This window comes from Hemitrygon akajei, chromosome 3 (genome assembly GCF_048418815.1).
Source record: "Hemitrygon akajei chromosome 3, sHemAka1.3, whole genome shotgun sequence".
NCBI lineage: Eukaryota > Metazoa > Chordata > Chondrichthyes > Myliobatiformes > Dasyatidae > Hemitrygon > Hemitrygon akajei.
In genome coordinates this window covers 185517510-185532572 of record NC_133126.1, presented here as the reverse complement: position 1 = coordinate 185532572, position 15063 = coordinate 185517510, and the positions used below count along the sequence as shown (strand labels likewise).

The 15063-nt window shown below is 43.3% G+C and overlaps 1 protein-coding gene across 3 annotated transcripts in view; it reads right to left on the bottom strand.

Moving 5' to 3' along the window:
- The window catches only part of hps3 (HPS3 biogenesis of lysosomal organelles complex 2 subunit 1), a 67487-nt gene that overhangs the window by 45386 nt on the left and 7038 nt on the right, over window positions 1-15063 (bottom strand). For 2 of the 3 annotated variants that reach the window (XM_073041572.1, XM_073041574.1), the window contains 3 exons: window positions 10417-10588; window positions 3561-3646; window positions 1368-1560 (listed from right to left, as the gene is read on the bottom strand). In XM_073041572.1, the coding sequence (XP_072897673.1) occupies window positions 1368-1560; window positions 3561-3646; window positions 10417-10588 (451 nt within the window). The remainder of the gene's footprint in view (window positions 1-1367; window positions 1561-3560; window positions 3647-10416; window positions 10589-15063) is intronic. The other variant, XM_073041573.1, reaches the window with a different exon arrangement.

Below are 15063 nucleotides of genomic sequence, written 5' to 3'. Positions count from 1 at the left end.
ATCTGCATTACTTCAATCAGTGCCTAGTCATCTCTTCAGAGGTTTAAACACTCACCACTATGGTAGAAGATGAGTGTTCAAGTTTATTACGGAGCTTAACAGAAGGCCCCATACTGCAGGTCTGAGGTATTATGAATGGAGATGACCCACGGCTGTGCTGCCATACACAGCTTCAATCTGATCAAATCTGCAGATGACACGACATTGATTTCTAGCGGTGACAATACAGCCTACAGAGGAAAAGTTAACACCCTGACACAGTGGTGTCAATCTCTCCCTCAAGGTCCGAGAAGCAAAGAGCCGATTGTGAATTACAGGAGGGACGGAGACAGGCTCACCCCGATCTGCATCAATGTGTCTGCAGTTGAGAGGGTGAGGTCCTCGGTATACACATCACCAAAGATCTCACCTGGACTGTACACACCGGCTGTGTGGCAAAAAAAAAAAGCAGCACAACCGCATCTTTCCCATCTCAACGACTTGAAGAAGTTCGGCATGAGTCCCCTAATCCTCAAGACCTTCTTCAAGGGCACCATTGAGAGCATCTTGACTGGCTGTATCACCACCTGGTATGGGAACTGTACCAACCTTCATCACTGGGCACTGCAGAGAGGTACAGACAGCCCAGCGCATCTGTGGATGCAAACTTCCCTCCACTGAGGACATTTATAGCAACAGGTGCAAAAAGGCCTAGAAGATCATTGGGGACCTTAGTCACCCCAACTATAAACTGTTTCAGCTGCTTCTGTCTGGCAAATGCTACCGCAGCATTAAAGACAGGACCAACAGGCTATGGGACAGCTTCTTTCTCAAGCCATTAGACTTATACATTCACACGTCTGTACATTGCAACGGAGTGATACTGCAAAGATTTTTACTCCCTCACGTTGTGGGACGGATGTAAGAGTTAAATACATTCAATTCAACTTCTCAGCACTGTCAGGTAAAGTATCCAAGGAAACTCCTCCAAGGAAGAGCATGGGAGAGATTTATCACAGCATCCAGTACTATACAGACACCTCAAATCAACATCAAAACAGTTTACCTTGTTGTACGATTGAAATCCATTAGACTTTTCTTCCTTAGGAGTTCCTAACGTTTCTTTTTGGTCATGGAGCCTTACCATTAACCGAGGGGTCCATGGACCCCAGGTTGGGAACACCTACTCTACCTCTATTACCCATCCTATTTTCTACATCACTAAAATGGCTATATTTAAAAAGGACTCTTCGAGATGTCCCAAAAGGGATGCAGGAGGTGTTTCATGAAAGCAAGTCTCTCTACGTATCATTGCGCCTCAAAACACACAGAGCACAGTGCCTGGGCCACGTCCTTGAGCTCAGACGCCAGAATGGTCGTTGTCATACCTGGTGATGACGTGCAAGAGCTGGGAACTCAGCACTGCTTGCTTTGCCTTCTCCGGGTAACTGTAGGCAGAGAGCTCCTGCACCATATTGCCAACGGAGTACAGGTAGCCCGTGTGCGGCAAGGAAAAGAAACAGAAAAGGCTGAGCATTTGCCTCTCCTTCCTCCCCGGAGAACCGCTCGGTTCCAAGTCTCCTAGACCAAAGCAGAAAATAATAGTCAGTTGGCCTTGTGTAGTCATGACCAGAGCCACCTGGATTTCAGCAGACAATTGCCCTTCTCCAAACCCATACGCAGGCAGACAGACACCCCAGAAGGCAGTGACATATTACACACTGATGTGGAAATATGTATTAAGTAGTCTCCTTATTAAAAATTAGATGGCCAACAGCTTTGAAAGGCTTAGCTTATCACAGCAGAAGGTTGCCAAACATTTTAAGCAAACTTTCAGCCCAAAAATATCAATATTTGAGACATAGTAAAGTAGAGAGGTCTTGGTTTCTATTCTTCACAAGATGCTGTCTTTGTTGCATACCTGTCCTGTTAAGTTGTGTTCATTTTTCCCCCTCATATACAAGGGTATCAGATGATACATGCAAAGTTATTATAAAATCAAATTAGTTACTACCCTATCATTGCTCAGTTATTAAATCTATAAACTTCATATAATCAGCATTAATCCCTAAATTTGTGTAATAAAACTGAACTCATCAGAAATAGGTTTCAATTTTAACAGCTTCGATCCAACACATTAGCAGTTTGATTGCAAATTATTAGCACTTTACATCTTCAACTTTTCTGCATTTGCTCATAAACATAGACCATAGCAAATAACAGCACAGTATAAGCCCACGATGTCATACTGACCTTTCAACCTACTCCACGATCTATCGTACCCTTCCCTCGACATAGCCCTCCATTTTTCTTTCATCCATGTGCCTACCTAAGAATTTCCTAAATGCTCCTAATGCATCTGCCTCAACCACCATCCCTGGTTGGGCATTCCACACACCCACCACTCTTTTTATTAAAAAAAAAACACTTACCTCTTACATCCCTCTACATGTTGCTCCATCCACTTTGTACTAGCTATTTCCACCCTTGTACCTCTTTGATTATGAAGTTTAAATTTCTTTGTGCTTTCTCTTTTTGGTAGGTCCATTTCTGGTTTTCTGTTTCTCATTTACTCTGTTGTGATGATTTGATTTAAAATCAACTTCTAACTAGACTTTGTTTATTGGCTTTGCCCATACTTGTTGGCTGGATCGAGTCTGTCAGGTGAGTCAGAGCCCATTAAGCAGAGGGCAGGGTGCAATTGTCTTCGAGAAGCAGGAACTGTGTGGGGGATTAATTGTGTTGGAAGAGGCAGAGGATTTATTTATTGAGATACAGCGAGAGTAGGCCCTTTTGGCCCTGTCGAGCCACACCGCCCAGCCACCCCGATTTAATTGTAGCCTAATCATGGGACAATTTACAATGACCAATTAGCCTACCAACCGGTAGGTCTTTGGACTGTGGGAGGAAACCCACGCAGTTAAGGGAAGATTGTATAAATTCTTTAAAGGCAGTGTTGGGAATTGAACCTGGGTTGCTGGTACCATAAAGTGTAGTGCTATCCACTACACTACTGTGCCGCTTGTGCGGGGAGTGATTGAGAGAAATGTATGCATGAGGACTCACCTGCAGTAGCTGGAAGGGGAAAAACACAATCTTGAAGGAAGCTAAACGTAAAGGAGATGGCCAAAATTACTGGGAAACACATGTTGAAAGGTGAAGTGCTGTGTGTGGCTGATTATGGATTTTTCGCAAAGAGACCCTTCTTGGTTCTGCTTGACTTGTGCTGTGAATTTGCATGGACCAATGAGCACAGTAGTCAGCTTCAAGACTTCCTTCTTTTCCTTCCCCATCTGACAGAACCACACACAACTCAATTCACAGAAAAGTCCACCAGAGTCAAAAGGCTGTGGATTCACTCACCACCCTGAACCACCTCTCAAACCCCATCAGTTCTGAGTGTAGATTTGAGGCTGAAAGTTCTGCATAAAACTAGGCTCCTGCAGGAAAGCAAACAAGTATAGCTTGACATCATACAATCAACATACATAGAACATAGAAATTTACAGCACATTACAGGCCCTTCGGCCCACAATGTTGTGCCGACCATGTAACCTATAATGCATTCTATGTTACAGTACCTGCAGAAAATATTGGGAGCAGCTGTAGGGAGTGCAGTGATGTTTTCTCATCCAAGTAAATATGGGATAAATCTGGTGCAAAACGCCTTGGAATAAGGGGAAAAAAATCAAATTAAAATTGATCTTTCAATTGTTAAACATTCAACATAACAAAAATCAGAACTGTGTAATGCATTGGTGGCAATGACCTATAACCTATCCCTCAACGTCAGCAAGACGAAGGAATTGGTTGTTGACTTCAGAAGGAGTAGCCAAGAAACTGTAATGATTGTACGCTCTAGTATCAATTGTTGGTGACAATAAAGTATCTAGTATCTTAAGTATCATGGTTTGTTAATTGGTCTGTTGTTTCAGCTGTTGGAGATAACTCAGAAAACGAGTAGCTCGGGTAGTTGATTGTTAGGTTGAGCTGTTGACAATTGAGTTGGTCACAACTGAGTTTCTGTAATGACCACCAATCAACTGATTGAGAAGTATATAAAGGCCAAGCATTCGGAGGACACTCAATTTAACGGCGCACTGGCGATGTCGTGTTTGTACAGTGACAAAATGTTGGCCAATGGACTGGCAAGATCGGAGAGCAGTTCAATACAATCGGTTTTGGCTGTGAGTGGCACACAGCTGAATGATTTAATTAAGCTTTAAACTGGAATGAAGTGAATTAGTGAGATTTAAATGGGAGCATTTGGGAGAAAGAAATAAACAAACAAAAGCACAATTCATAAGAGCATGCAGCACAGAAGCCGTGCAGTGTTCCCATTTTTTTGTATTTTTTATTGAAATTCATCAAACATTTCCATAAGATGTATTTCAGATATTGTACATATATATCATATAGTCATATATGCCACAAATCTCCACATAATATTTATCTGAGGTATACTCTTATAGAAAAGAGAGGAAAGAAAGAACTAGCAAAAGGAGAAAACTATGTACAAGTAGGCAGTGATTTTTTTTTTACAACATGTTCATTGATTTGTGATGATAAAAATCAGGCCTATGAGGTGTTATGTAGTTAAACCATTCTCCCCAGTATGAATCAAATTGTTCCAAGTTATGATTAACAGATGCTGTTATCTTCTCCATTTTGTAAATGTCCATTGTAATTTCCATCCATGCATTCAAGGTTGGGCCCACCTGTGATAACAATTTCCTAGTAAGAGTTCCCATTTTAAGATATACAAACATCATCATTGAATCAGTTTCCATTATCTGTTCCAGATTAAAACAACCTTTGCATGATAGCCATCTTCATTCCCCCACCGCTTCCATTCCCCTGGTTGTAACCCCTTTTGCAAGTGGAAATATTCCCCCTCATTTACTCTGTACAAACACTTGATAATGATAGAAGGTAGATTTTTGTGTTGGGTTTGAGCTCAGAACACTGTTCACTTTTGGCAAGGGGATGATTCAAAGTGATTCCAACTAGTTCCTGTATAATTGTATAAGAGGCAACATCAGTTATGTCAGCGTCATGAGTGTGGTATCAGCCTGTGGATCATTTTCTCCAGCTTCCCTTTAGTGGCACCGTCCATAGTCAAGAGAAAGGGAACCAGATCTAACGAGGGGATTACCAAAAACATATTGTAGTTAACAAAGATCCAGCAACTCTCTGTAGTGAGATTCTTATTTCAGACTGTGGGTCATAATCGAGTAGTCACTGACCCCAAAATCTAAACCCGTGTCCCACCGCTCCTGGACGCAATACACCAAAACTGAACAATAATGACCTTTGAGTTCATGAGAATAATCCGGGGATGAAAAGACTGATGCACGTGGAGTGTTTGATGACTCTGGGCTTGTTCTTGCTTGAGTTTGGAATGGGGGGGGGGGGGGGGGGGGGGGGGTGAACTACGTATACCTGTCTGGACACGCCCCCCCCCCGCTGACTGCTCCTGTGGCTCCTCCCACAGACCCCGGTATAAAGGCGATTGGAGACACAGCCCCGGCCTCAGTCTCCAGGATGCAGAGTGGTGGTCACTTGCTGCTTGTTCTTTCCTCCAGCCAATAAAAGCCTATATCTCGCCTCACGTCTCCGAGAGTTATTGATGGTGCATCAGGGTGGAATCTCACTCAAAACTATTGAATATTGAAAGGCCTTGATTAATAAATGTAGAGAGGATGTTTCCTATACTAGGGAGCACAGCCTCAGAATAAGAGGACTTCTCCTTAGACCAGAGATGAGAAGAAATTTCTTTAGCCAGAGGTGGGATTCATTGCCACAGAGGCTATGAAAACCAAGTCATTGGGTGTATTTAAAGAAGTTGATAGGCTCTTGATTAGCAAGGGCATCAAAGGTCAAGGGGAGAAGGGAGGAGAATGGGGTTGAGAGGGATAATAAATCAACTATCATGGAATAGCAGAGCAGACTCAATGGGTTGAAAGGCCTAATTCTAATCCTTTGTTTTCTGGTCTTAGTTCTGTCTTAATCTCAAGGGAATGGGTGAACAGGCCATCCAGCAGCAATTTAAACAAACCTTCACACCATGCTCTTCCAGTACATCAGACAATTAACCATCACATACACGAGCAGAAATTGGGGCATTGACTGTGTCAATTTGCAGCAACGTGGTGAGGAAGAATTGACCATTTGGACCAGCATTAGGATTTATTTAAATCAAGAAAAAACTACTTGTCAAGTAAAGCAGATTCATGGTTTGAAACAATCAATTTAAAATCTGAATAGTTAATTTAAAACCACACAGCACTTACCACGGCTAATGGTAAACATAGTACCCTTTGGAACAGAAAACAGGAACAACAGTTGGTCCATCAGCCCTTTGAACCTACTATGGTTTATCCTTTATCTCAACACCAGATTCCTGCTCTCACTTTCTCCCTTCTTCCCACTGCACCCTTCTTTATCTAATCCCATGTTCAATCTTCCTTCCCCAGCAGATTCTCCATAATCTGCAGCCTTTAATTGCCTCCCATTATCACCTTCCAACCTCATCACTATTGCCACTCAACCTCCTCCCTATTTACCCTCCTCACCTGGATCCACACATCACACCACTTTATACTGGCCACCTCCCAACTATCTATTGGTCCAGCTGAAGGTTTTCCACCTGGAACATGGCTCATCTGATTCCCTTCAACAGACGCTGTCTGATCAGCTGAGTTCCTCCAACATCTGATTTGTTGCACTCCCCGTAACCCAACCCCCCCCCCCCCCCTTGATTGCATCTGGATATTTACTCATCTCCTTAAATATACTTATTGACTCAACCTGGAAAGGCCTCTGAGATCATGAGTTCCACAGGATTATAAAAAAAACCATAAACGAACTCAAGAAGCGAATTAGGACAGCCAGGAGGGGCCAGGAAAAGTCCTTGGCAAGTAGAATTAAAGAGAATCCCAAGGCATTCCATACAGACATAATTAGGGAGAGGGTGGGACCACTCAGGGATTTTTGGGGGGGGGGGGGTGGAAATGTTTGCTTGGATACGAAGAATTTAAGTGATGTCCTTAATGGGTACTTTACATCAGTATTTACCAAGAAGGATGAGGAAGTCAGGGAAATCAGTGCCAAGATTATTTATAAGCTAGGCAATTTTGAAGTAAAGGAGGAAATAGTGTTGGGTCCCTTAAAGAGCACTAAGGTGGGTAAGTACCCAGGGCTTGATGGGACATACCCCAGGCTACTGAAAGAGGGAAGTCTTGAAATTGCTGGGGCCTTGATTCCTCTCTAGTCACAGGGGGTGGACTCAGAGGGCCAGTAAGTACATAATGTTGTTCCAGGGATAATCCTGGAAACTATAGACCAGTGAGTCACATATCGGTGCTAGGGAAGTTACTGCAGAGATTTCGTACAGAAAGGATTTATTAGCATTTGGAAAGCTATGGGCTAATTAAACCGAGCCAGCATAGCTTTGTGGGGTGCAAGTCAAATCTTACTAACTGAGTTTTTGGACGAGGTGGTAAGGGTGGTCGATGAAGGTAGAGCTGTCTACGTGGATTTTACTGAGGCACTTTACAAGGTCCCTCATGGGAGGCTCATCCTGAAAATTAAGATGCACATGATCAATGGCGATTTGTCCGTTTGGATTCAGAAACGGCTTGCCGATAGAAGGCAGGGTGGTGGTGGTCAAAGTGACTTACTCCAGCTGGAGGTCTGTGATCAGTGGTGTTTCCACAGGGATCTGTGCTGGCACCTCTGGTGATGTTCACACAGTAAACAACCTTGTTGAAAAGTGTAGGTGAGTGTGTTAGTAAGTTTGCAAATGATTTTTTTTTAAAAATTGAAGTTGTTGTGAATAGCATTGATGACTGGCAAATAATAGAGCAGGATATAGATCAGTTGCCGATATGGGCTGATAAACATCAGATGGAGTTTAACCTGGCCAAATGTGAAATGCTGCACCTTGGTAGGTCGACTGTACTTCCTTAGAAGGTTGGCGTCATTCAATGTCTGTAGTGAGGTGCTGAAGATGTTCTATAGGTCAGTTGTGCAGAGCGTCCTCTTCTTCGGGGTGGCGTGTTGGGGAGGAAGCATTAAGAAGAGGGACGCCTCACGTCTTAATAAGCTGGTAAGGAAGGCGGGCTCTGTCGTGGGCAAAGTACTGGAGAGTTTAACATCGGTAGCTGAGCGAAGGGCGCTGAGTAGGCTACGGTCAATTATGGAAAACTCTGAACATCCTCTACATAGCACCATCCAGAGACAGAGAAGCAGTTTCAGCGACAGGTTGCTATCGATGCAATGCTCCTCAGACAGGATGAAGAGGTCAATACTCCCCAATGCCATTAGGCTTTACAATTCTACCGCCAGGACTTAAGAACTTTTTAAAAGCTATTATTAATGCTTTTTGAGATAGTGATTTAGATGCATATCATATTTTTTACTGAGTTAAGTATTGTATGTAATTAGTTTTGCTACAACAAGTGTATGGGACATTGGAAAAAAGTTGAATTTCCCCATGGGGATGAATAAAGTATCTATCTATCTATCTATCTGAATGTAAAGAGACAGTGCGCTGTTAAGACCGTTCGCAGTGTTTTATCAGCAGAGGGATCTCAGGGTTCAAGTTCATGGCTCCCTGAAAGTGGCTACACAGATTGACAGGGTGGTTAAGACGACTTATGGCATACTCACCTTTATTAGTTGAGGCACAAGTTCAAAAGACAGTAAGTTATGCTGCAGCTTTATAAATCCCTCGTTAGGCCACATCTGGAGTATTGCATACGTTTCTGGTCTCCCCATTATAGGTGTAGCAAAGGTTTACCAGGATGCTGCCTGGATTAAAAGGCGTATGCTATAATGAAAGTTCAGGCAAACTTGGTTTCTTTCTTTTCTGGAGTAGTGGAGGCTGAGGTGAGATTGGGTAGAGGTTTAAAAGTTTATGAGAGGCTTATTTAAAATGGACAGTCAGCATCTTTTTCCCAGGGTTGGAATGTCTAATACCAGAGGGCATGAACTTAAGTTGAGAGAGGGTAATTATAAAGGAGATATGAGAGACAAAGTGTTTTTTTTAAAACAGAAGGGTGCCTGGGTCACTGGTAGGGGCTGAAACATTAGGGATTTTTAAGAGACATTTAGCTAGGCAAATGAATATGAGGAAAAAGGAGGGGTGTGGACATTGTGTAGGCAGAAGGGATTAACTTAGTAATCAAATGCCCAACTATTTTGTTCAGCACAACATTGTGAGCGGAATGGCCTGTTCCTGTGCTGTACTGTTCAATGTTCATCAACTTCCGCGTGAAAAAACACTCCTCTTCATTGCAGTACTGAATCGCCTATCCTGCGAGACCTGACCCCTCATTTCAGACCCCCACCAAAGGGAACATTCTCCCCACATTCAGCAAATCTCAACCAATCAGAATACAATGCACCTCCCCCCAACCCAATGATACAACAGCTCAGTCAAAGTTACTCCCAAAAACTATTTGAGGTATGAAATAAAAATTCCCTTATGCAATTTGCGTGAGGGGGAAAAATAACCGGATGAACATAAAAGTGCAAAATAAACAAATTTTGCCTATTTTTGACAAGTATTTGCATAACAGAAAACTGCATTGTGGATGGCTTTCTTTCTAGAAAGGTACCCCTCTCATTTTTCTAAATTCTACAGAGATTACAAACTTAGTCAACCTAACTGCTCCCCAGGTAGCAAGCTCAGTAAAACAGCAATCATTCTGTCACTTTGCCTAGTATTTTTAGTATTTGAGAAAAGAAATTGCAAAGCTGCACAATGGAGAGTGAGTGGTGCACAATGGAGAGTAAGAGCGAGACAGAGAAAGAGATCAAAACAAGTGAGGGGGACGGAAAATAAGTCGAGGAAGAAAATTGCAAAACTACCACCGAGCTGACAATAGAGGCATGAACTGTAAACTGATCACAATTACGCAAGTGTGTAGATATCTCACAGGGCCGTAAGGGCTTGCAGAAACAGGACAGCAACATCATGATGGGATTAATAAATAATAACTGAGGTGAAACACTGCGGAATCCTCTCAGCATAGAAGTCTCTGCCAAATGGACCTTTTGTTCCACTCCTTTCAGCGAGGAGGCTACACAGCATCCAGACCAGGATCACAAGAATCAAAACCAGTTATTTTCACCAAACCGTCAGGCTGATCAACACCTCCATCCATCCACCAACACTACATACACATCACTAGCGTCACTTTATGTACATACAGTCTTTGTATACAGTGGTTACTTGTACAATGTGTTCTTTAGGATTGCTCTTATATTAATATTTAGTTTTCTTGTGTTCTTTATGCTTATGCATCATTTCGTTCTCCTTCGCACTCACGTACCTGAATGAAAAAACCCATTTGAATATGGGCCATTGGACAAGGAAACAAAACAAACCTTCCACACATGTCAGCAGATCACAGATCAACCCCGCCTTACCGGTACAGAACTTGCCGGAGATGTAAACTATCCTGCAGTTCAGCGTTCAGAGCCTCCACACCGGTCCATTCCAAACTGATCGACACTCCTGAACCTGAAGCATCTTCACCGAGCAGCTCCAAAGAGCCTTGGAAGAGGACAAAATCGTCCTGCTCTTGGCACAGAGGTGCTTCTGAAAGAAACGCACAAAGCCGAAGATTGGTTAGCAAAGCCTGTGCCAGAGACACTCTGCATATAATGCTCCCATCTCTGTGATGTTCTGTGTCAATGCTACACTCTATACAAAGGTGCCCAGAGACAGAAGCTCTAAACCAACATAGATAAATTTTTCTAATAACAATGCTCCTGCCCATTGCTAGAGTCAGCTCAAAAACGCAGGCCCTTTGGCTCAATCTGAATGCTGACCAAAGTTTGTGCTATTTGCCTGCATTTAGCTTACACCCCTCTAAACCTGGGGGTTCCCAACCTTTTTTATGCCATGGATCAATACCATTAAGAAGGGGTCCGTGGACCCCAGGTTGGGAACCTTTGCTTTAAACCTTCCCTACCCATGCACCTATCCAAGTGTGTTTTAAATATTGTCCCTGTAGTTCCTTTAACCATCTTCTCTGGCAACTTGTTCCATGTGTAAAGAAGTTGCCACAAAGGTCGTTTTAAACCCCCCCCCCCCCCACTTTGAAACTATGCCTTCTAGGTTTTTGTTTGGAATTCCCTCACTCTGGGAAAATGACTGTGTGCATTTTTCCTATCTATACCCCTCACAATGTTATACACCTCCAAGGTCACTCCTCAGTCTCCTGCTCTGCAGGGTATAAAGTCCTAGCCTGCCCAACCTCTCCCTCCAACTCCGGCCCGATCCTGGCAACATCTTGCAAATCTTCTTTGCACTCCTTCCTGCTTAATGACATCATTCCTGTCACACAGTGACCAAATCTTTTCATGACACTCCAGGTATGACTTCACTATTGTCCTTTACAACTGCAATGTCCCATCTCCTGTATTCAGTACCTAGATTAATGAAGGCCAGTGTGCTCAATACCTTCTCCACCACTTTGTTTTTGCCTTTACGAGAGAGATGTGGATTTAAGATGCATTTCATTAACAAGTTGGGGCGCACATTCTAATGTTTCCAGCCACAGGACCCCGACTGCAAAATTTAGTAATGCCCAAGATCAAGTTGGCGGGCATTCCTGAATTGGTCTTTATAAGTGTAACTTCTGTGCTGAGCCATTGTCGAATGTACAAAAATATCATGGAAGGTAGGCCAACAACTCACACACAACATGCTGGAGGAATTCAGCAGGCTATGCAGCATCTGTGGAAAAGTGTAACAGTCAACATTTTGAGCTGAGACCCTTCATCAGGGCTCTAAAAACTAAGTTAGGGCAGGAAGGTGGGGGGGAGGGCAGGAAGTAATACAAGGTGGCGGGGGAGACTGGGAGACAACAGCCGATAGGTGGAAGGGTTTGAGAAGGGGGAATCTGATGAGAGAGTTGAAGAAATGGAAGGTGGGGAGGAGAACCAGAGCGAGGTGATAAGGAAATGAGGTGAGGGGGGGAAAACAGGAATGGGAATGGTGAAAGGGGGAGGGGTAATTACTGAAAGATAGGCGAACAGGTGGGTTATGGCGGAAGGTGGTCAGTTGTTGAGAGTCAAGGCTGAAGTCTCTGAGAGCAGTTGGGTGGGGTGGGGGGGGTGGGAACAAATTAAGTATCCATTACAGAAATGGCAGTGTATTAAAAGCACAATAGTTTTGAGTGCCCAGTGACAGACAGTTCTGAACAACATGACCCAGTTCCCCAGATAATGCCCTGGGGGGGAGTTGAACAGAGAACCACAAAGTTCCACAAGCATCTGGTGCAAAAAGACTGAGTCATTGGCAAGGGCCTGTCTAAACTGCAGGGAGCACAAAGCAAAAAAAATGAATTATAGTTTAAGGATTGACAAAACAAAAACTGCAGAGAACCAATGTTTTGTTGATGCTAGCTTGTACTTGCAAAATTTAGGTGGAAAGGTGATTGGCAAAAGGGATACAGAGCTGGAGAAGGGGAAGGATCATTGGACGGGAGGCCTAGGGAGAAAGAAAGGGGGAGGGGAGCACCAGAGGGAGATGGAGAACAGGCAGAGCGATGGGCAGAGAGAGAGAGAAATAAAGGAGGGGGGGAAATAAATAAATCAGGGATGGGGTGAGAAGGGGAGTTGGGGCATTAACAGAAGATAGAGAAGTCAATGTTCATGCCATCAGTTTGGAGGCTACCCAGATGGAATATAAGGTGTTGTTCCTCCAACCTGAGTTGTCAAACTTCATCTTGACAGTAGAGGAGGCCATGGATAGACATATCAGAATGCTCCCCTCCACCTTTCTTTCTCCCTAGGTCTCCCATCCCACGATCCTTTTCCTTCTCCAGCTCTGTATCCCTTTTGCCAATCACCTTTCCAGCTCTTAGCTTCACCCCTCCCCCCTCCTGTCTTCTCCTATCATTTTGGATTTCCCCCTCCCCCTCCTACTTTCAAATCTCTTACTATCTTTTCTTTTATTTAGTCCTGATGAAGGGTCTCGGCCCTAAACGTCGACAGTGCTTCTTCCTATAGATGCTGCCTGGCCTGCTGTGTTCCACCAGCATTTTGTGTGTGTGACATCTGTTTACTATAGAGTTTGTGTGTTTTATTTCTCACTGTTCATTACATAGTGCACGGCAATTCTCAGATCCAATGATTTAATTTGATTAAAGTCATAGAGAACTACTCATAATGAAACAGGCCCTTTGGCCCTTCTAGTCTATGCCTAATTATTCTGCCTATCCCATTGACCTGCACCAGGACCACAGCCTCTATTATCTCTCCCATCCATGTACTTAACCAAATTTCTCCTGAATGTTGAGATCAAATCCACATCCACCACTCATTACACACCCTCCGAGTGAAGCACCCCATTGTGTTTGCCTTAAACATTTCACCTTTAACCTATGACCCCAAGCTCTAATCTCAGTGGAAAAATCAAGCTTCATTTACCTGATCTATACCACTCAAGTCTACATGCTTCCATCAAATCTCTCCTTATTCTCCTATGTTCCAGGGAATAAACCCTAACTTATCTAACCTTTCCTTATAACTCAGGGCCTTAAGGCCCAGCAACATCCTTGTAAATTTTCTCTGCATTCTTTTAATCTTACTGATATTGTTCCTGTACGTAGGTAACCAGAACTGCACAAGGTACTTCAAATTTGGCCTCACCAACGACTGATACAACTTCAACAAAACATCCTAACTTCTGTACTCAATGTAACATCACAACTCCTGAACTCAGTACTTCAGACGGTTTGTTACAGAAACCAGTGAGTGTGGGGTCTGGAAAAAAAAAATGGGTGTAGATAGTGAGCCAAGACAGAGATCTCAAGAGCAGGCAGTGGGTTATCAAATCTGGCTCATTGCAGTAATCAGCTGATACTGCAATTTAGATTGGGCCTTAAACATGATTGAAAGCATGATTCACAATTGGATTCATGATCAGTTAAATGTCAATTGGTGGAATTTGACACAGAAATCACTGCAATTGTCTTGGCCACCAAACACAAGTGATTTATGGTGCCATAAAACAGAGAATCTCACTTTTAATAACACATTATAACAATAAACTACTTTTAAAGACACCGTTGCAACATGGGGAGCACAAAAACAATCTGACCATCACGAAGTGCTCCAAACATTCTGTAATGAATAAATACAGGTCAGCACACAGATGACAAGTCCCCTGCTCTTCAAATGTTGTTTTAGGCTATTATGCTCACCTGAGGGAAGGACAGAAGTACTAACTCTGCTACCACCATACAATTAAAAGTTTTGAGTAAATGTTTAAATGGTTGACCCAGACAATTCTTAAAGTAGTATCTTCCACACACTTAAGCCCCCCAGCAAATGTACATTTGTACAAACTTTTCTAACGGAGTTCTGCATCCCAAAAGCTCATTTGCTCTACAAGGGAGAAGGCTGCTGCTTTTCAGAAACATAGAAAACCTGCAGCACAATACAGGCCCTTCGGCCCACAAAGTTGTGCCAAACATGTCCCTATCTTAGAAATTACTAGGGTTACCTATAGCCCTCTATTTTTCTAAGCTCCATGTACCTATCTAAGAGTCTCTTAAAAGACCCTATTGTAACCGCCTCCACCACTGTTGCAGGCAGCCCATTCCATGCACTCACCACTCTCTGCGTAAAAACTTACCCCTGACATCTCCTCTGTATCTACTCCCCAGCACCTTAAACCTGTGTCCTTTTGTGGCAACCATTTCAGCCCTAGGAAAAAGCCTCTGACTATCCACACGATCAATGTCTCTCATCATCTTATACACCTCTATCAGGTCACCTCTCATCCTCCGTCACTCCAAGGAGAAAAGGCCGAGTTCATAAGAACATAAGAGATAGGAGCAGGAGTAGGCCAATCGGCCCCTCAAGCCTGCTCCGCCATTCAACAAGATCATGGCTGATCCAATCTTAACTCTAGTTTTCACCGAATCCCACAAGGCAACAGTGCCAACCAACAGGGCACCATGCCACCCATTTTATTTTATTATTCATCCCGCCCAAACCCATGTGATCACCCGGGGAAAAAAAACCGAGTTGCCAATTGAGGAGAAAAAATCTGGAAAA